The 22,246-nt window shown below is 39.0% G+C and overlaps 1 protein-coding gene across 2 annotated transcripts in view; it reads right to left on the reverse strand.

Moving 5' to 3' along the window:
* The window catches only part of LOC127638792 (plexin-A4), a 322,817-nt gene that overhangs the window by 6,797 nt on the left and 293,774 nt on the right, over positions 1 to 22,246 (reverse strand). For both annotated transcript variants that reach the window (XM_052120525.1, XM_052120526.1), the window contains 6 exons: positions 20,787 to 20,946; positions 16,880 to 16,983; positions 12,695 to 12,794; positions 10,683 to 10,873; positions 7,043 to 7,212; positions 4,206 to 4,418 (listed from right to left, as the gene is read on the reverse strand). In XM_052120525.1, the coding sequence (XP_051976485.1) occupies positions 4,206 to 4,418; positions 7,043 to 7,212; positions 10,683 to 10,873; positions 12,695 to 12,794; positions 16,880 to 16,983; positions 20,787 to 20,946 (938 nt within the window). The remainder of the gene's footprint in view (positions 1 to 4,205; positions 4,419 to 7,042; positions 7,213 to 10,682; positions 10,874 to 12,694; positions 12,795 to 16,879; positions 16,984 to 20,786; positions 20,947 to 22,246) is intronic.

Below are 22,246 nucleotides of genomic sequence, written 5' to 3' on the forward strand. Positions count from 1 at the left end.
ACATGTTATATCAAAGGCTGTAAGTCAGTGTGTGTGAGAGCAGGCAAACATGGCTCTAATGAATTTGTTTTTTGTTGTTTACTGTAGGATGGTATGCTTGAGCCTCAAATGGCAGTCCAATGTTATACTAAGGGGTTCATGATGATCTACTAGTTGACTAGTTTATCAATACTTTTTTCTTTAGCAGCAGTGCCTTAGTTATGACAGCGTTCTGTGCTTTAGCTGTAAGAAAGGTTGCATAATACAACCTTTTTCAAATCTGATACTACAGACATACACATTCAGAGGAATGTCTTTGGCCATTATGTTGTGTCTCATGCTCTTTTTTTGAGTGTCTCGACACCCCTGTGCTATGTTCTGTTCCGTTACGCTCAGTGTCTAGTTGTTCTTAACACAAGAACACGTTTTATGTAAATGCCCCCTAAGAAACGTGTTAGATTGGAATAACATGAATGACTTATACCAACCTAATTATACAGGACTACCTTAAGACCGTTCAGTCAACTAGTCTTTTAGAAAATGTGTTGTTTTTCACATCCCTAGTTGTGATATAAACTTATTGTACTGCCAAGTGGGACTGAAGCTTCTGGGAGGAGTGAAATGTTTTGAAACGAACAGTTGTCTTCAGAAAACAAAGGAATAATTTAAATCTCTTTGACAGTCATTGTGTGTGGGAAGATGGGGTTCTACGGCTATGTTTACTCATGATTCCCCATTCTTGGCACTGTTGAATAGAGAGCCTCTGACCCAGCGGATTGTGAGGAAAGTAGAAAAGTTAGTCTCTCACACACCAAACAGTGACTAATTGCTCTGCTGCAATGTTGGGTAGAACCAGTAGATCTACTGTACTACAATGGAGCTGAAATTCATCATCCTGTACCTCTACATCACACTTCAGCCTGATTACTACCAGCTCCAATAGACACACAATATCTGCAGGACATAATAAACTAATCTTGGCTGCTTCTTTAGACCCATACTCACTCAAACACAAGCATACACTGTCTTTATTTCCTCAACTTCAACTGATAAAAATGTTCAAGTATATGCTTACACTACATACACACACACACCATCTTTAATTTTTCCCCCAAATACAAATGCATTCATGTACTCTTTTCATAAACTGTAAATACTGAAACAAAACTCAACATATACAGTTGAAGTCAGAAGTTTACATACACTTAGTTTGAAGTCATTAAAACTAATTTTTCGGCTTGCAAGTCGAAGAAAACCATCCCAACCGTGAAGCATGGGGGTGGCAACATCATGTTGTGGGGTGCTTTGCTGCTGGAGGGACTGGTTCACACAATAGATGGCATGATGAGGAAGGAATATTATGCAGATATATTGAAGCAAAATCTCAAGACATCCCCCATAAATTTAAAGCTTGGTTGCAAGTGGGTCTTCCAAATGAACAATGACCCCAAGCATAACTCTTAAGTTGTGGCAAAATTGATTAAGAACAACAAAGTCATGGGATTGGATTGGCCATCACAAAGTCTGACCTCAATCTGATTTGTGGACAGATCTGAAAAAGCATTTGTGAGCAAGGAGGTCTACAAACCTGATTCAGTTACACCAGTTCTGTCTGGAGGAATGGGCCAAAATTCCAGCAACTTAATGTGAGAAGCTTGTGAAAGGCTACCCAAAAAGTTTTACCCAATTTAAACAATTTAAAGGCAATGCTACCAAATACCAACAAATTGTGTGTAAATTTCTGACCCACTGGGAATGTGATGATAGAAATAAAAGCTGAAATAAATAATTCTTTCTACTATTATTCTGACATTTCACATTCTTAAAATAAAGTAGTTTAACTGACCAAGTCAGGGAATGATTTCTATGATTAAATGTCAGGAATTGTGAAAAACTGAGTTTAAATGTATTTGGCTAAGGTGTATTTAAACTTCTGACAAACTGTAGATCAAACCTTAGTAACCGCAAACTCTGACACACATACAGTACATCATACTGCATTAATGCAAATCCCTCCTCTACATGAGCTTACATACTGATTTGTCCAGCCAGCCTGTAGACCCAGAATAATACACAAACTTGCTGCCTCTGGCAAAACCAGCCACAAACACACACTTCGATGTTCTTACACTACAAAAAAAAAAAAATAAAAAAATGTTTCAAGCATTTAAGCAAGCATCATGACAGTCTAGTTTTACCAAACATACTCACTTTTCTGTCACATACACAATTTATTTCTGCCTGATTGTGCTCACTTCAATTAAAAAATGTTATATTAAAAAGTTATAATTTACCCTCCCTCATGTTGTTCCAAACCCCCTTTTTTGTAAAGTAAGTATTGCTTACTTTTTTCATTGGAGCACATAAGATGATGTAAGGCACTAGTTGGTCTCATTTACAATTCACTTTCATTGCATCTTTTTTCCATACAATGAAAGTAAATGATGACTGAGCCTGCCAAACATTTCCTTATGTTTTCCACAAAAAAAAAAGTCATGCAGGTTTGGAGCACATGAGGGTGACTAAATTACAAAAGAAAGCAAGCAAACCTGAGTTGTATTTCTGTGGTGGACCACTACATCAGTGGCCAAAAGTATTGGCAGTGACATACATTTTGTGTTTTGCAAAGTTTGCTGCTTCAGTATTTGTAGATTCTTTTTTCACATGTTTCTATGGTATACTGGAAATTATAAGTATTTCATAAGTTTTAAACGCTTTCATTGGCAATATTTACAATGTTGACCCTTGTTCTTCATAACCTCTGCAATTCACTCTGGCATGCTGGATATCAGCTTCTTAGCCAAATCCTGACTGATGGCGATCCATTCTTGCCTTATTAGTGCTCGTAGTTAATCACAATTGGTGGGCTTCTGCTTGTCTACTCGCCTTTTGAGGATTGACCACAGGTTCTCTATGAGATTAAGATCTGGGGAGTTGCCTGGCCACGGATCCAAAATGTCAATGTACTTATCACCGAGCCACTTCATTATCACTCTTGCCTTGTGACATGGTGCTCCATCATGCTGGAAAATGCACGGATGATCACCAAATTGCTCCTGTATTGTTGGGAGAAGTTGCTCTTGCAGGACGTTTTGATACCATTCTTTATTTTTGGCAGTGTTTTTGGGCAGAACTGTGTGAGAGCCCACTCCCTTGGATGAAAAGCAACCCCACACATGGATGGTCTCAGGATGCTTCACTGTTGGCATGACACAGGACTTCACCTGTAGCGTTCACTTTTTCTTCTCCAGACTATTGATTTTCCAGATGTCCCAAACAATCGGAAGGGGGCTTCATCCGAGAAAATAACTTTGCACCAGTCTTCTGCTGTCCAATCCTTGTACTTCCTGCAGAACTTCAGTCTGTTCTTGATGTTTTTCTTGGAGAGAAGTGGCTTCTTTGCTGCCCTTCTTGACACCAGGCCATTGTCCAAAAGTCTTCGCCTCACTGTGCATGCAGATGCACTCACACCATCCTGCTGCCAATATTGAGCAAGCTCTGATTCCATAGCTGACGCCTCAGGAGGAGATGGTTCTGGAACGTCCTGAAGCCTTCTTCACTGCAGTTGAACCTCTCTCTTTAAAGTTCTTGATGATCCGGCAAATGGTTCTTTCAGGTGCAATATTCTTTGCAGCAATTTCCTTGCATGTGAGACCATTTTGATGCAAAGCGACGATGGCTGCACATCTTCCTTTAGAGGTAACCACAGCTAACAAGAACACAATGATTGGAAGCACTTCTTCCCTCCTTTTATAGCAATCAGTCTGCTCTTATAATCCAATCAGAATGATAGAGTGATTTCACTAGACTAGTACTCGTTCACACTTTCCCAGATGCTGCTGACATGATTAGTGAAATGATGTTAGCTGATAATTTTGTGCCAGGGCCAAAAAAAAAAAAACTGTGAAATTTGGGTTTTTGTGATAATGTTAATTTCTTTGGCCAATGAGGCTTTTTGCAATTATTTAAAATGCATCTGATCACTCTGCACATTAATCTAGAAATAATGTGAATCAACACCACAACAACTGAAGCAAAGAACTTTGCGAAACACAAAATGTATGTCACTGACAATACTTTTGGCCACGGCTGTAGATACTGTGATAGACAGTCTTTGGCTTTGGTTGTTTTATCACTCAGCAAGAACTAGAAATGGCATATATGTAGGAAGTATGCAGACACACCAGGATACTGTTTTTCCTATTAAGAAACACACACATGCCTACCTCTCAACCCAGCTCTTGTAGCTGGGAATATCCTTGGCATATAGCAGCTTGTTAGAAGGGGAGTCTTTGCCCAAGCGGTGTTCTGACGTCGAGCATGAATCCATGAAGGTTTGTGCCACCACAGACAGACAGGCGTCCGTGATGCTGCTCTTATGGATGTCGAACACAAACTGTGGGTTCTTGATAACGTTCACCCAGAACCGTAGAGGTAGGCTGTAGGGAGCAAGGAACAGATTTTAGTCCTATGACATTCCTTTATGTATTAAATCATATAAATAGGAAGCAGAAACTTGTCATAACATCTAAGGATTTCTCCTTGAACCAAGTGCTTAACTGATACATGTAATTTTAGTATTTTGTATCTGTGGGCTGTCCTGCAATCGTGTGCCTGTCTAAAGCAATACACGTATACAAGCCTATTTTATACCCCTGCCCAATTGTTCTAAAGAGAAATCAACTTAGCCTAGGCCCTAGGTGTGTGAGTGTGTCTCAAGGGTCACAGATGGGTGTTTGGTCTGGGACTGCAGAGTTCTCGTTAGTTTTAAAGACCGCTTGGTTTTGTCTTAACCGAGCATGGGAGACAACGGGACCAAAGGAGGCAATAAGTGAGGACACTGCAGTGAAGTGGATGCAGTTTTACATCAAATAGAGAGAAAACATTCAACAAAAGCTTTTTCCATACCAGCCCCCCTCTCCATAGCCCTCTGAATTCATTTAACAATAACAACTGCACAAAAGAGGATTTAGGGAGCAAACTTGTATTATGACTCCCAAATTAATCAGAGAGAATCAACTGGGATTATCTGCACTCTATCAAAGGTTCTAAATGCTTTAACAACACAAGTCAACACCATCGTAAACCTAGCACTACTGGCCTCAGGGAAGATCATATTATCATACAGAACAAAAGCAGGACATGTTTGAAGCTTCATAATTCTTGAATTGAATGATTTCTGGATGGACTAGATCCTAGCTAAATATAGCACTCAGCTCAGCGCAAGTCTCTCAGGGGAGTTTTGTCAGTCTCTTGGTTTCCTCTGCCTTGTATTTTGTGTAATGTTGCAAAGTGCTGGCAATACCTGTGTTGCACTTGAACATCACAGTTTTGGGAGGTAAACCTGCAAATCAGTCTAATAATCTGACCTTTGTGACTTGTTTGACATTCATTTGACAAGATATGCCTGTACCATTTCACATTAATCAAATCGCTATACTGTGCGTTTCTTCTAGGCAGCAGTATCCAGCCAAAAATCAACTAATCAGGCAGTGAATCAGTGATCAGCTTTGTGGCTTCACCAATGGTTGCTATTGCCCACATCATTAATTCTGTTCATCTGCATTTTGAGTAGCTAAGCATATATTTAATTTACCCAACCTACACAAACTGCTTTATCTATTGCCATTCACTGACAGCTTCAATTTGATTGACAGGCTCTACCACCCTCCCCTCGCCCAATTACCAGACAAACAATGGCATGATGGATGATTTGCGAGAGGTCTGTCCATTAGCAATCCATCTCTGCCTGGTTTTGGTTAAAAATCGGATATTTAAGGCATTCTTTGATGCATTTGAAGAAGAGATGTATAGCAAAACTGGGGAATCCATCATTTAGACTGTGATTTCGGGATTGAATGAGGCGTAATGTGCATTTGATAAGTCTGAATGAATTCTTATGGGCTTGATCTAGTTATATGTGTCATATTATGGGAAAACTTGATCATGGAGGTCTAGACTGTTATACTCATTACTAATAATAAAGCAGCTTCTGTCAGTAGGACACACTCAAATAAGAGGATAAGGAAGAGACATCTTAAGTTGCCATCTGGATTGCCTGGAAATCTCTCTTTTGCTTACAGACAATATCAATCATAATAAACCCCAAGGTTTAGCCCATGCAAATCCTTTCACTTTCGAATTACAAACAATAATACATAGTAAAAGAACTGATGAGCAAGTGGTAAACAAAGTAGAGATTATGCCTGTGCTTTCATGGCCAAGTGCATTTAGATTCAAAGTGTTAAAATCATCCACAGACAGCAAATATGTCCCACCCTTGACATCGGCCCAATTAGTGCCTCGTGTAGTGGCAGCATATCTAGCCACATAGATATGGCTGAGCCTGTTGTTTTTTGCACAATACATGAAAATTAACCTCTTTCTTTGTTTGAGAGAGACATTAGCTGTCAGCAAAAAGCAGGATGGCAGTGCATTAGTCCTATTGAAAACCCTCTCACACACATAAAAAAAATCACAGACACCATACTGGAATTCAGCTTTAATGCACAACGAGGAGCACAAGATGATAAATCGCTATTTAACGTTTTGCTTTCTGTGAGAACGATTCCATTAATGTGTAATGCAAGAGTGACCCTTTGTGCTCTCCAAAAACACTTAATGCTCTCAAATGGCCCTGAAACATGCAATATCATAATTTCATCCCCTATAGCCCTTTGGGGTGGGGCATGATGGTATGCTGGCAGAGGCTAATGATAGATTACCACTCATTAAACGTAATGCCAAGCTTTACTTTTCCCTCTCATCCACTCTTTATATCTGCAAGTTGTTTATTTAACCGCCACAGCCCCCTTCCACCATAGGGACATGGCTCTAAATTGGTTGGGTGAAATTAATTTGGAAACGAGCATTATTAATTTCCCTAATTGCCATGGTGATTTCCATGGCAACATCCACATTGGTGGCAGTGATGCTGATGATGCTTCTTTTCTTCTGGGACTGACACTGCCTCTCTGTATTTACAAAAATGACACAATTTTCTTGCAGCGCTTCAGACTTATTATGAAAACGCCAATTTGTGTACATTTTTAGGATGTCTTACCAGTTGCTCTTCCATGTGTGTCTGACGTGCGGGTCGTAAATGTTGTGCTTGTCGGCCTGTTCATCCAGGAAGTCAAACATGTACTTGATAGCGAGAGGGAGGGCACTTCCTCTGTGTGCAGTGCTGAAGATGGTCTCAAACAGGTCATCCACAAACTTCTGCAGAGTGCCCTGAGGAACCACAATTAATGGAGAAGAGGGTTTATATTCATTCATTCACAAAGGCGACAGATCCACCCATCCATCCATCTGCTTTACAGACTGGCACATAAGAGGCTCCCTGAAGATGCTAAACAATAAAGGACTCGCTATTACATAGAAGACATGTATTGTTGTATTTCTCTGAACAGAGCTACTGTGTTGAGAAAAGTGTTTCTGGGCCACCTGTCAGTAATACCAACAACAAAACCACCGTTCCTGAATCGTACACTTTGATAGTGAAATTGTTACTTCGAAGTTCACCTTTAATATCTGGGAATGGAAGCGAATCTGCCTAAGCAGCTTGGTGCGGCTGGATTAATGTCCACCCTGCACTATTGACCCTAATTTGATTTAATGGCATTGAGTCTAAGAAGGAGAGAAGATGACCAATTCTAATCCACATGTAATGAAAGAACTGATAGGATGCATGAAAGAGAGAGAGAATGAGCAAGACTATCAAAAAAGCTCTGCCTATATCTTGCAGCCACCACCGGCTTTGCATCAGGATGAGTCAGGCACAAGCCACAACAAATAAAATCCATTGGTGACTCGGATGACTGAAAGCATTCTGACATGTGTCATCCTGTGTGATGACTGACATCATCTTTACTCGCCCAGATACCAAAGCTGCTATTTGCAGCTGTTGAAATGTACCTGGTCATTACACCGCACTTAAAAGCACACTATCAGACACAGGCAGACAGGCAAGCATTAAACTTCAAGTGATCTTGTTTGAACAAGCGAGGAAAGGAAATTTGTGTAATTGCAAACAGGAAGAGATGAAAAATGTGAGGCAACAGGCAAAGAAAGACAAAATAAGTCATTATTTACTCACCCCTCATGTTGTTCCAACCCGGCTTTGTTAGGCCAAACGACTCACTTTTTCACTTTTATTGTAGATAGTTCACTTTTATAAGAAAGATGCATTCAAAGTGATTGGTGAATAAGACCAAACTTCAGCCTGACAACTTATTTAGTGTTCCATGGAAAAAAGAAAGCCATAATGGTATGTAACAACACAAGGGTGAGCTAATGATGATATAATTCACATTTTTTGGTGAGCTGTTTCTTTAAATCATGCTTGGCATCATGGTGAGAGTGGAGAATAGGTAAAGCTTGCCTGTCCTCTAGAGAAACTGAGACAATGATGGACTGAATATGGGAAGCATCTGCACCCCAGGCAGATAGCAGGTATTTATTGCAGGGGTGAAAGCCAAACAGTCAATTACTGTGCTGTCACACCAATCATTTTTCACCAAGAGCGAGATGGTGTCGGAGATAAACTGATTATTTCACTGAAATAATCCGTCTAAAAATATGACACACTGTCTGCAAGCTGAGTAGTGTAATCACCAGGGCATTTGTGAATATGTGTTTGAAACCAGTAAAACAACACAGAAAACAACATTTTTATTGAAGAAAATATGAATGGAACTTGTGTGGGCTAAAGTTGCTGCCACAGTGCTAGGGCTTTGTGGGTAGTCGCTAAGGTGTTGTGAGAAGTCTTTAGTATTTAGTTAAGTGGTTGCTAGTGTGTTCTGGGTGATTGTTTACTTACCCAATTAAAAAGAGCCACCTCCAAGTCTCTAGGCAACATTCATACCAAAGCTGAACGTGGCCCAAATTTGTAAGGATGTTCACACAACATTTTAAATGTAGCTCATATCAGACATATGTGAACAGCCAACACGTTAACTGACCTGCATGTGAAAAACACTATGCAAATATCAAACACAAACATGTTCATTATGTGTAATGAGTTAACTTATTAAAATTGTTATTAGCAGGTTCTTTTTTTATCCAAATAGGACACTTAATGAGTCTAATAAAATATCAGTCAGCAAGTGATGGTAGACCAGATGAATAAAGCCATTTCAAATAAAGTAATTTGCACAAAATAGACGTGGAAAGCATTTTGGAAAAACTGAAAGATTTGGAAAATAGGAGCTGATGAAATAACGTAGGGATTGTTGGAATTCCTGAGAATTAAGAATGCAGAGATTTGGTGAAATTCCTAGACGAGCACTTCCTGAGTCTGCTCGACATTACAGGCCATAAGCTGGAAATCGAGCGAGCTCACAGAGTCCTGGCTTGCAGATCCGCTGAGGGGGACAGGCCACGATCAATTCTGGCCAAATCTGGCCATGTGTTGCACAAAGTGAGGATCAAAGGAAAGCTTTCTTGGAAGAATCACAATATTTTCTTGTTCTCGGACTTTGCGAATTCAACAAGAGAGAAACACAATCGAAAAACGGCACTATACAGTATATGTAAGGTAAGAGTTGCTATATGTAAATATTCCAGATTTCCATTGACTTGTTTGCACTTGTGTTTTGATACAGTTTGAGAAATATAGATACTGTTTTCTTGTCTAAATCAACCTCTGCATTTTTTCATGTGTATACATTATTTTACTATGTGAAATTCAAACGAACTGATGAGCCCAACCACTGAAGCCTATAATTTTCTTTCCTAAAAAGAAACAAAATGCATTAACTAGAAAATATATGTTTATGTTATGTTATGTTTTAAACCATAACAGGCTTCTTACACAGTAAATCAGTTTTGAGTTAGATGTAAAAAGACTAAAGATGCATCGGAAAAAACAGATACTTGTCCGATTTCTTCCCACATAAAATAGTGGCCCAGATCAGATTAGTAAAATGTCTGATTTAAAGCGCTTGTGGCTGTTCACACTGTTATCCAATTAACAGACCTATGTCACATGTGAGTGAAAAGAAATCAGATTTGGGCCACATTCAGCAGTGGTGTGAATGTAGCCTATGACATTATGATACCTTGATGTAGCCTGGGTCCCTTGTTTTATCATTCACCAGTGGCAAATGGTAAGTCTAATTGCTTAGAAAAGTAATAACACACTTCACCTCTACGACACCTCTATGATTTGAGGTATCATTCATGTCTGTAGCAACAAACAGCGCAGGAAAATTTATAACAAAAGGATTAGGGGTTTGTTCAAATCTTTAATCATAAGTATGAGAAATAGTAATATTCTTTTCTTTTCTTTTTTTTTAGGTAGTAAGGGATTTGTATTCAGACATATGGCCGAAACAAATGTCTGTTCGCCATCTCTACTGATGCTGTGACATCAAGTCAGTTATCATAAAACTAAAAGAGAAGAAGGGCCAATTGCAGTTTGACACAAATAGCATAAACATCAAACATTTGACACATGTGGCCTCTTAAATATCTCATTTTGATCTCATTCTAGAAGGTTTAAATCTTTCTGGAAAGTCATCCCTTAAACATCTCTTGAAGGTTGCAACATGTTTCTTTACATTAACAAACTTATTTTGGAACAGTTTGGTGTATCTAATGTCTGAAATATCAAAAACCATTTGACACCCTGAGTTAAATTTTTACCCTAGATTGCTCTAACTACTCCTTTTTGGGTTTTTTCAATGACACACAAAGCTTACCTTGGTTGCCAACAGCCTGGTCAGGTAGATCTCTGAGACCATTTTGCTGCCACGATCTCCCTCCTTCTGGTCTCCATGCTCATGGTTCTTCACCAAATGCCACACCTTAAGTCCGCTCTCCAGGTCTGGTGTGATCATTGGGGTGCGAGATCTAAGACTGTCTGGGCTGCCTGTGTATTTGATCATGTTTTCTGTTGGAGTGAAAAGACAGAAATGTTTCAGTGGATGAGCTAGAAGACTGTGATTCCTCAATCTTTCTCTGCTGACAAATGTCCCATGCAGCTGTTAAAATCTCCTCCTATCTGTAGAGAACACATTGCCTTTTGTTGGGTAGAACTTAAAAATGTATAATTTAGAATTTATGGACGCTTAATTTTTCATCCCTTTATTTCCGGTGGACGTGCATGTTCACTCACTTTGGCTGACACAAAATCGAACAGGTGTCAGGCCAGATGAAATATTCATGCTTCAGCCAATAGGGAGATGAGCCATGACATTTAAAACACACACACACACACACACACACACACACACACACACACACACACACACACACACACACACACACACACACACACACACACACACAAACAGCTTGATGAATGTTTACACAGTATGCAAAACATTGATTGGCAAAGGCCTGATTTGGTAAGATAAAAAAAGTCCACAGTGGCAGATGCAACAGAAATCAATCTCCTATAGGGGGAAAAAAAGAGAGAGAAATTGGGAAATAAAGAACAACTCCAGATAGAGACAGAGAGAGAGAGACTATGGGAAAACTGCCCTAGAACTGCTCTCTCAATGACTATGTTCACACTGTTGAAAGTCTTGTATGAAGTGCTAATTTGGTTGTGTACAGTATAGAACAGCCAGGGCTTCCCAAAATTCCAAACATTACATTAAATCCTTAAAAATGCAATGCAAAATGTTAATATATACTATAGTTATCTGCCAGAGTGGCTTTGTGCATATCTTGTAAGTTAAAGATGGACTTTGAGTGATGTTTTTTTATGAACAGGTTACCAATCCTCTCCTGTTGAATGTGACAATTTGAGAGTCAGACTTGTTGGTAAATACAGCTTTCATTCCCAAACACTACAAAAACTGTGTGAACATAGCCAACATTTGGTGGAAATTTTATTATAAAATACAGTAGCTGCAGTCTCATAAATGTCCACTCTTTCTTTCCACAGCATCTCTTCATTGTGCCCAGCTGGTTCAAAGCCGTTCTCCTGCTCGTCCTGTCTAAAGAGCCTCCCTGTCTTTTGAAGCTAATTCTGAAAGAGTGAAATGATGTGTCATTTTCCTTCTCACTTTCCTGTCTGTCACACTTATTTAAGGCTCGTTTAGAGTGCAGGAAAGTCTAGGGAGATTAGATGATTTTAATGGTCTATTTGATGTGTAGGGGGGAGTGCTTGGATGGCCCTGAGCTTTGATCTTCAGCTTTATCAAACCCAATCGTATGAGGAGCTGACAGCGGACAAATGACAGGGCCAGATTCAGAGTCTCAGGAGGAAAGTCAAGTGCAAAGAGACTAATTTTCCCTGCTTTTAACTTTGTACGCTGGCCGATTATCTCCACATAATTCTGTTTGAGCTCCATTCCTGTTCTCTTTTGTGAGTGACTAAGCCACTTCACATTTAACTTCTGCTTTTCTCTTTCTTCCCTGTGAGACAACAAGATTGCTAACTCCTTTTCTGTTCTTGGTGCAGCTCAGGTGGAATGACACAGAGGAAACTGTCTTGGTGAAGGAACTTAAGTCAAATTTCTTTAGCATATTTTTATCCGTGTGTTTCGATTATACATGCCAGTGAAAGAGTATTGTTGAGATGTGAATGTACTGTATTTTTCCCTGCATTAGCCTCTGGCAGGGGGATCCAGCAATGAATGACTTATCTTCTTATTAAGACTCTCAAAAGATTCCAAATTACTGCACCATATTTCTTTTGCTATGACTTCTTATAGCACTTGCACACATATACATGCAGGGTTAGGTGGCATCAGAGACATACCATATTTGCTGGCAGATGTTCTGGAGACTGTGGAATTGTTCACAGAGTTGTATGCAGTCACCTGCTTGGGTACAAGAGCTACCACAGCATTATCAGTCACCTGCAGACAAAAAAAAAAATACAAAAATCAATGACTCAACAAACACAAAACATTTTATAAACTTCAGGCCTCTTTGATATACAGTAGGTCATGAATTAGATATACAATAGGTCTTATTTCTTGTCCTGGTATAATTATTAATGTGCAGGGCCACCCATAAGAGGAGGGGGTATAGTAAAGAGATAATACAGTTAAACACCCCGATAGTGCTATGTCTGGAGATCTGACTGAAGGGAGCCCAATATATGTATTCTTTCAGGGGCCCAGTTGGGAGTTTGGGCAGGCCTGTTAATGTGTAACTGGATGAGTGAGAGAGAGATGGGATTGGATATTCTGCTCCCTTTTCAATAAGTATCTACCTTTGGGATGGGCCAGGCTATTTAACCGTATGCCTCAATATCTGCTAACCACAGTAAGCATTAGAAAGCCAAATTCAATTAACACACAGGGGCCTCTTCTCCCCAATGAGATTCCTTGCCCTACATAATTTGGCATTGGATGCCTGCGGCACTTGCAGGGATAAATGAGGTGACAGTGTAGATCTAGATGGTTTAGGCCAAGAACTGCATTGCAATTTCTAACACCATGAATCTCTTTTTCTCCAGACCATCTAAATGTGAAGCTTTCCTCGTTTACTGCGGCACAGATGCCAACCAAACTTTAATGAATCAAATGGTCAATCAGACAGGTGAACAAATGGAAGTATAAAGGGGCTTTTTAGAAAACAGCAGAGATTTTCTTATTCATCTTTTGTGTGTGGGCAAGTTTATGCTTTAGACTCTGTGTTCCTGATAACATTAAGACTTGTCAAATATCACAGATGGGGCTTATGCAACCCAATGCAATGCTTCTCAAGAAGACATCAAAGAATTAACGTCAAAGAATAAGTCAGAGGCAGATGCATTTGAATAGAGAGAAGCTCCTTGATTTGGACGAAAGTATCAAAGATGACTTGAGATATACAGTATATTATAAATGCACAGAGGAGCTTCCTAGATATACACAGCTGAATCCAGTTTCACATTATATACAACCACTAAGCAGTGAGGGAATTTGGTGCAATAAGTGAGAAAGGGGAAAAAAGAAGAAAATAGTTCACTCAAAAATGAAAAGATGATATGTTTGGCAAGATGTCAGCCCCTGTCACTATGCACTTTCATTGTATCTTGTTTTATACAAGGAAAGTGAATGGTGACTGAGGCTAACATTCTCTCTTTTGTGTTCAAAGAGGAAAGAAAGTAATACAGATTTGAAACAACATGGTGAGGGTGAGTAATTGTTTGCACAATTTTCATTTTTGGATGAACTATCTCTTACCAGAAGGAAATGAAGAAACTCAGCTAGATTGTATAACGTAGAGAAGGTCTCGCTCCCTCTTCAACAACTCTAACAGGCTTAGAGTGTCTAATAGCATTTTTGTCAAGGATAGTGTGCCCTCCCCGACTGAAAATGAATTAACTTCCGTCTTCATTATCTCATCTCCGATTCCAATCAACAGCTAATCCATTCTACCGCTTGCAGCCCAGCACCCATGAGCCACCCCTCTGACATTTAATTTAAGTACTGCGCAGACTCCTCTCTCACAAAAAAGCTCATTTGGAGGGCGGTTTGCCGAGGAAATTATTTACACCTTAATGAAGCACTGCATGTCTCCTCTCCACCCTAATCTGCCCCGCCCTCTCTCCCTCCCAGTCAGCAAGACAGACAGACCAATATGTTTGGGAATAAGGTTGACACATAATTCTCATACTTTGAGTGTTTATATATAGGGTTCCCAAACTTTTTGACCAAATAATTTCCATGACTATTACTAAATGAGGATTTTTTTTTAAAGAATTTTGATTGACTGGTATGCTAACTTATCATTCAGGCTAATTTGTTGAACCAATTCTTTGAGATTCTTTGAGAACCAACTCAAGAGAATGATTCACTCACAAATCAGACATCACTATGGTTTGCAAGGAAGTTTTACTTTACACATGCATATTTTTATTTTTTTTACAATAAACAAGATTCATATAAAGTGTAAAAAATTCTAAAAAAATAAATAATTAATTGTTAGTGCATTTACTAATGTTAATACATAGAATCTTATCGTTAATTTGATAAAAATGCATTTACATTTGCGCATTTTGGCAGGCACTTTTATCCAAAGTGACTTTGCATTCAAGGAATACATTTTTTATTTATTGATTTGTTTGTGTGTTCTCTGGGAATTGAACCCATGATCTTGGTGTTGCTAACGCCATGCTCTACCAGATCAAAATCTACATTCACTATAGACATTTTTATGACTTTTAAGATTTAATTAATTTCTATGGGAAGGCTCTTTGGCTTCCCAATAAAGCTTTTGACTGAACAGGCTACCTCTGGAACAAAAGACTGGTTTGGCACCCACCCACATACAGTCCCATTCACCTTTTCCTAGCTAAATTCAGTACTTAGCAGAGTCTATTGAGTCTACTAAGCCAAAGCTTCTTGAAGGACATCTACCTTGAAAATTCACCTTATACTGTGGAAAAAAGTGGCTCCAGGTCGTAGAGTAATGCTCTATCTACTGAGATAATGGGTTCCCCATTTCAAAACAGTTCTCATAGAACTCTTGACTTATTGTTTTTTTTTTATATAAACTTTTGGAACCTTAGTAATAAAAATCTTTAAAAAAATGTCTACAAAAAAATAACTATGCTAACATGTGGAACGTGAAGAACTCTGTTTCTCCACTTGAGCCTGGAACATTAAGGTCCCAGCTGTGATGCAAGAGAAGGGCATTCTGTCATACTTTTATGTTTATTTACTTAATAAGTTTATATTATCTAGTTTATGGTGTCTATAGCTAGTAGTGTTTTATAGCTAGCACCAACATTTCAACATTCAAGAGAACCACAGGTACAATGCTTATCTCCCTGATTTAAGATATATTTTAAGCTGTTTTGACAGCAAGTATCTTCCAAAACACTAACTGAAAAATATGTTAAAAAAAAAGAAGAAAAAACAACATCCAAATAAAAGCCTCTCTCACAACGTGTTAGTCTGATTTCATGAGAACCCTTGAAGTATATGGTAGGGGTGGTAGAGAGAAAATTTTCAAATTGTGTCAGCATCCTTCTGAAGCATTCATGTTTTGGTCCGCTGACTATGTGACAGAACTGCATACTGTATGCTTCATTATAGGAGCAAGTTTACCTGGAAAAAGGCACACTTAACTGGAACTGAATCTCACTAAACCTATTCTCAGTCTTTTCTACAGGAGTTTGCTTTTAAGCACTAATACTATTCAGACTGTTGCGATTTTGCCTATATCAAGGTTCCCACACTAATGAAATTCCATTACTTTTCCATGTCCTTTACGGTCATTTGTGATTACTGTATACAGATTTTGGTAACACTTTATAATAAGATTGCATTTCTCTACATATGGCATCAATCTGTCTGGCCCTGAACATATAAACTGTTGATGTTAAAACATTAACCATGCTGTAAAAGGATTGCTTTTTGTTAACTAGTGTTAATAAATACATCCTTATTAAAAAATCTCACCAGATTTAAAAAAAAAAAACATTTTGATTTAGATAGATTAATAATTTAGACTTGTGTGAACTGTTTTCATTAAAAATAATAACTCAAAGTAATGATTTGCTCACAAATCAGACATCACTTTTGTTGCAAGCAAGTTTTACACTACAGTGCACACCAAACATGAAATGTTTTAGAACAGAGAAAAAATTGAAAATGTATACTCACTATAGAAATTTCCATGACTTTTATGATTTTATCAATTTCAATGACTTTTGTTTAGGCCTGGAAAACACAACTTAAAAATCCCTGATATTTCCATGTTTTTATCACCGTGGGAACCCTGCTATAAACATCTCTTTCTTTTTAAATGAAACTCTTTAATTCTCCAAAAAAGTTATACTAAATTATACTATACTTTTCCATTAATACTATTAGTTGTTAGTTTGTATCTACACTGTGGAAAACTTGAGCACAACTAATTACACAAATAAATAAAAGAAAAGATAACAGTATCAAAATCAGTGCTGTAAAGTGTGCACTAGAGTGAGTCTGACACAGGATCTCACCTGGTAGTGAGACAGTATGTTAAGTCTTTTCCAGTCACACTCAATCTTCGTGGTGACGTCCTCGTCCTGCAGGATAACTCGCACCACTCTGCCTTGACGCCACTCTGCAACCACATAACAAACTAAAGTAAGTTGTCAAAGCAAAAGAATGTCACATTCCCTTATTTTTTTGCATGAACAAGGAACATTGCCCAATCATTGAGGCTCAGCTCTGAGACCAGTGAGACACAAGAAATGTTTTGTATAGTTCAGCTATGTGTGATAAATTTGCTGGTATAGTACAGTATTTATACTAGTTTATGGTAATCTTAAGAACAACTGCATTTTTTCAGCTTTGAGTGAAGTAAAAAACATTTTTTCAAGTAGAAATCTTTCAAAAACTAAAAGAAAATAATGAAAAGGGGTAAGAATTTAAACAGAGCACGAGAGAGCGAAAGAAATAGAAATAAGAGAGAAAATAAGGGTATGTGAAGGAGCATTTGAGAAAGGGAGGAAGCCAAGAAAAGTTAAATTAATCTCTTCTGCCCTTTGTTAGAGAGCCGAGCCTTCGTGGCCAGTGGATCGATGGGCGCGATTACAGCCACTGCTGAAAACCACTTCCTTTTTCATCTGTAGTGGGTCGAGCTTCCTGAGCCCAAACGGCCCTGATCGACCGCGTTAAGCCTCCTGCTGAGCTTACTCTTATTGAACTTACTGAGCTCGCAAGAGATGCACAACAAAATGCGAAGATATTCTCCGACCCTCCCTACAGCCATCACAGCCCAACAGCCGCTGTCTGCATCCTCAGCAAAAACAACAGAGCGAATCAGTGATGAAAGATGAGAATCAGCATTGAATGAAATTAACATATCTTTGTGCAATGTGATGTACAGATAAAATGGTCAGGAACAAGAGAGACAACTTTTTAACTCCCCCGCTGCAAATGAACGTACGATTGGAACGCTAGAGAAGTGAGGCCTCTTCACACCGCCTGCTGCTATCTTTCGCTCTGATCCCAAACAGAAAAGCAAAACAATAATCACAGGCAGGATGATGAAACATGTCTCTGGATGATGAGAATAACTTTGAATCTCCCTGAGAGGCCCGGCCATTGTTTTATATCTCACTACAGTACAACTGTCTATAAACATGCAAATGAGCCCCAGATCAGAAAGTGCAAATGGATGAGTAAACAAACAGAATGAAGAAAATAGACCAAATAAAGAGACTAAACAAAAAGAAAAGACTGAAAGAATAGACTAAACAAAAAGAGACTAAAAAGAAAGACAAAGGTGTGAAGAAAAGAAAAGAGACAAGACCTGAAAAGGCTTGAAAAGAAAAGGAGACAAAACAAAAAGCAGAAAAACAAAGAGACTAAACAAAAAATAAAATAAGTCAAAAAGCAGACAAAAAAATGAAGAAAAGAGAACAAGGAAAGTAAAAAGACTGAAAGTGAAGAAAATTAGAACAAACATAAGAAGACAAAATGAGATTTAAAAAAGAAAATAGATACAGAGAAACCTGACACTGGCCTGATTCCCAAATCGACCTATGGTGATCTCTGACAGCATGTGAAAGAGATGGTCCAGAAAGAAGATTGGCAGTCATAAAGAGAAGAGAGCTGGTGAGAGAAAGTATAACTGCTGTACAGAAGTGTTAAAAAGCAAGAGTGCTTTATTGCGCAGAGATTTTCCAGAATGGATGAGATCCTTGCCAAAAAATACAGGGGCAGGATGTATCTGGATAGAATAAAGACAGAGAGATGGTGAGAATGGAGACTGAGATGGGTTCAAGTGCATTGATTTGTCTGCATCTCTCTCTCATTCTTTTCCTCGATCTTCCCTCCCCTCAGGGGAGTGTGACAGAGAGAATTAAAAACAAAAGCAGGGGACAGAAACACTCCAGTCCAATCTGTCTCCGAGGGCTCGAGGAGATGGAGGCTACCTCATTGCTATTACTCATTATATTTATCTGGCCCCCACATCAGGTCCAGCAAGTGTGAAGGGGCACTGGAGACCCTGAGATCCATTTGCAGAATGCCGAGTTACCTCCTCTCATCCGGGGATGGCCATTGCTTTATCTTTGCAACACACTCACACAAACTCCCTTAGACATCGTCCAATTCTCCCTCCTAATAAAACAATAATAAAACAACACACTTGCCCGCCGGGGCCCATAAAAGCATTTTACACAGGAGAGCCCGTCAAAGAAGCTAAAAAAATTTCTTCACTGATCACGTTACCAATCCCCTAATGAACAGACTAGCGTTGCATTATTCGGTTAAAAAATACAACTGCAAACAGATAGAACATTGAAGACGGGATGTTGCCTGTGGATTCTGGTATCTAAGAGTCTCATTTGCAATATGTGGAAAAATAGACTGGTGCAGATCAGTGGGGATACTTTCCCAGTGTTTGAATCTCCCACTTGTCAATTAGGTGGGAGAATTAGGTTTATCATTGCAAAATTTCCTTGAATAAGCTACTTAGCTCCAGGGGCACTGCCCTACTTTTTACAATAAGGTTGTGTCTGAAATCGCATACTGTGAGAGAAAAGGTCTTTCGGTGCTAGTTTGGACAGACATGAAACAGTAACTAAAGCACTTGGGGTGTTCAAAGCCAAAGTTTTGTTGCCCTACTCCATTGATGAAGATGTTGGATTTCACCGTATGATTAAAATAATCGAGTTGTGTTAACATTTTTCAAGAAAAGTTCATTTCTATAGCAAGTTTATTTCTTCTTTAGTGATGTACAGATTCTGAACGTTGAATATACAATGAGTTGATTTTGAAATGCACTTTATGTGGGGGCCTGGGTAGTTCAGCGAGCAAAGACGCTGACTACCACCCCTGGAGTTCACAAGTTCGAATCCCAGGGCATGCTGAGTGACTCCAGCCAGGTCTCCTAAGCAACCAAATTGGCTCGGTTACTAGGGAGGGTAGAGTCACATTGTAACCTTCTAGTGGTTGCTATAATGTGGTTTGATCTCAGTGGGGTTCGTGGTGAGTTGTGCGTGGATGCCGCGGTGAATGGCGGGAAGCCTCTGCGTGTTATGTCAAGTTATAACAAGCTCAACAAGCCACGTGATAAGATGCATGGGTTGATGGTCTCAGACGTGGAGGCAACTGAGATTCGCCCTCCGCCACCTGGATTGAGGCGAGTTACTACACCACCACAAGGACTTAGAGTGCATTGGGAATTGGGTATTCCAAATTGGGTAGAAAAAAATAAATGCACTTTATTTTGATACATGTAGTGTAATAATGCAGGTTTTAAGTTAAAATGTTGAGTTAGTAATTAGAGAATTTTTTTTTAAGTTAATTAACCATGACTGTAATAACAAGGACTGTTTCCACCATGGATTTCTTAGCAGAAATCATGGTTTTGATAGAATTAACCATGGTTTTATGTAGTAATACTGTAGTGGCCATAAAATAACCATGTTTTTACTATAGTACTATTGTAGTAGCCATGAATGAAGAAACAATAACTGCAGTCACAATTGTTTTCTTGGCAGAAATCATAGTTTTGATACAATTAACCATTGTTTTACAACAGTCATACTGTAGTTTCCATATAGTATAATATACTATAGTAATGTGTGTATAGAAATATGACAGTAACCATGTTAATTTTGTGGTTACTATGTTTTTACTTCAACTACAATGTTTAAGTGGTTACTGTAGTAAAAGCATGGTGCTTTGTAGTGAGGGAAAATCTCTTGAAGTGTCTGTTATCAAGTAGAATATATTTATTTTGGATTTGGCAGTAATAATTTTTCCCCCCCGAACATAACATATACTGAACCGTACCGAAATTGTGACTCTAAAACCGTGATACAAACCGAACCATGAGAAATTTTAACCATTACACCCCTAGCACATATTGATAAAAGGTATACTTTTAATGTAAATTAATAAATGTCTTACCCAGGTCCATGTCAGATGCTTTTGGTCGGTGTGAGTAGGGGACATTCTTGAAGATGGCATCCAGGATCTTCTCTTTCACCTGGCTGATGGTGTCACAGTTAAGTACCTTCACCTGTACTTCTGGACTCTTCTCATTGTCTGGATGCATACAGTTCACCACCTACACAAAACAGGAGCAGAATTACTCCAATTAGCGTGTGCATGGGAGAGGAATTAATATTCATGTTGCTGTAAAATTATTTATCCGTGTGATCTGAAATGCTTTTGTTTTGTCAGATGAGTTTAAATAGTGATAAAAATGCATCTGTGTATGTGAGCAGAATAATTAGAAGTATTTAGATTAATTTTGAGCAATTTCTGTTCTATTGTTTAATCAAGCTCTACACAGAGTTGGCAAAATGTGTACCTGGTGAGGCTCATCTTCACAACATGTCTGATAGGGGCTGATCTACATTTAAAGAGATAGTTCACCCCAAAATGAAAACTGACATTATTTACTTACACTTATTTTGTTCCAAAACCCATGCGACTTCCTTCAGTGGAGTACAAAAGATGAGATGTTAAGCAATATGTTGGTCTCAAACACACAACACGTCTTTTGCATGCTTTTTTCCATAAAATGAAAGTGAATGGTGACAGGTTGTCATTCTGACTAAAATCTCCTTTTGTGTTCCACAAAGGAAAGTAAGCAATATGGGTTTGCAACAACATGAGGGTGAGTAAATGATGACATCATTGTCTTTTTGTGTGAAAGATTACAATACGACTAAAAATTATCTAAACAGAACAGAATTAGAGCTTCAAATCTTCAAGGTAGTATCTGTCAAACGTGTATGGTGCATTTCTGAATGAATGAACTTAGGTAGCAGATATAACAATGCAAGTGTAAAAACCTACTGGACTGGGTAGCACAGCGAGAAAGATGCTAACTACCACCCCTGGAGTCGCAAGTTGGAATCAAAGGCGTGCTGAGTGACTCCAGCCAAGTCTCCTATGCAACCAAATTGGCCCAGTTGCTAGAGAGGGTAGAGTCACCTGGGGTAACCTCCTTGTGGTCACTATAATGTGGTTTGCTCTTGGTGGGGCATGGTGAGTTGTGCATGGATGCCGGCAATGCGCTCAACAAGCCACGTTATAAGATACGCGGAGGCAACTGAGATTCGTCCTCCGCCACCCGGATTGAGGCGAGCCACTACACCACCACGAGGACTTAGAGCACATTTGGATTTGGACATCCCAAATTGGGGAGAAAAAGGGGAGAAAAAAAAGCCTACTGGCCACCATGAGGGAGTCATCACCTTAACCACCTTGGCTCGACTGGTCTGCAATTAACACACTTATCCTCGTCATCTTTGTTGCAGTCAGACTTGCCATCTCTGATGATAGCTTAAATTAACGTCACCACTAAAGCAACATCATCACTGCCATCATCATGAGATGTAATTACATTGTTCAGTCAG

This window comes from Xyrauchen texanus, chromosome 47 (genome assembly GCF_025860055.1).
Source record: "Xyrauchen texanus isolate HMW12.3.18 chromosome 47, RBS_HiC_50CHRs, whole genome shotgun sequence".
NCBI classification, from domain to species: Eukaryota; Metazoa; Chordata; class Actinopteri; order Cypriniformes; family Catostomidae; genus Xyrauchen; species Xyrauchen texanus.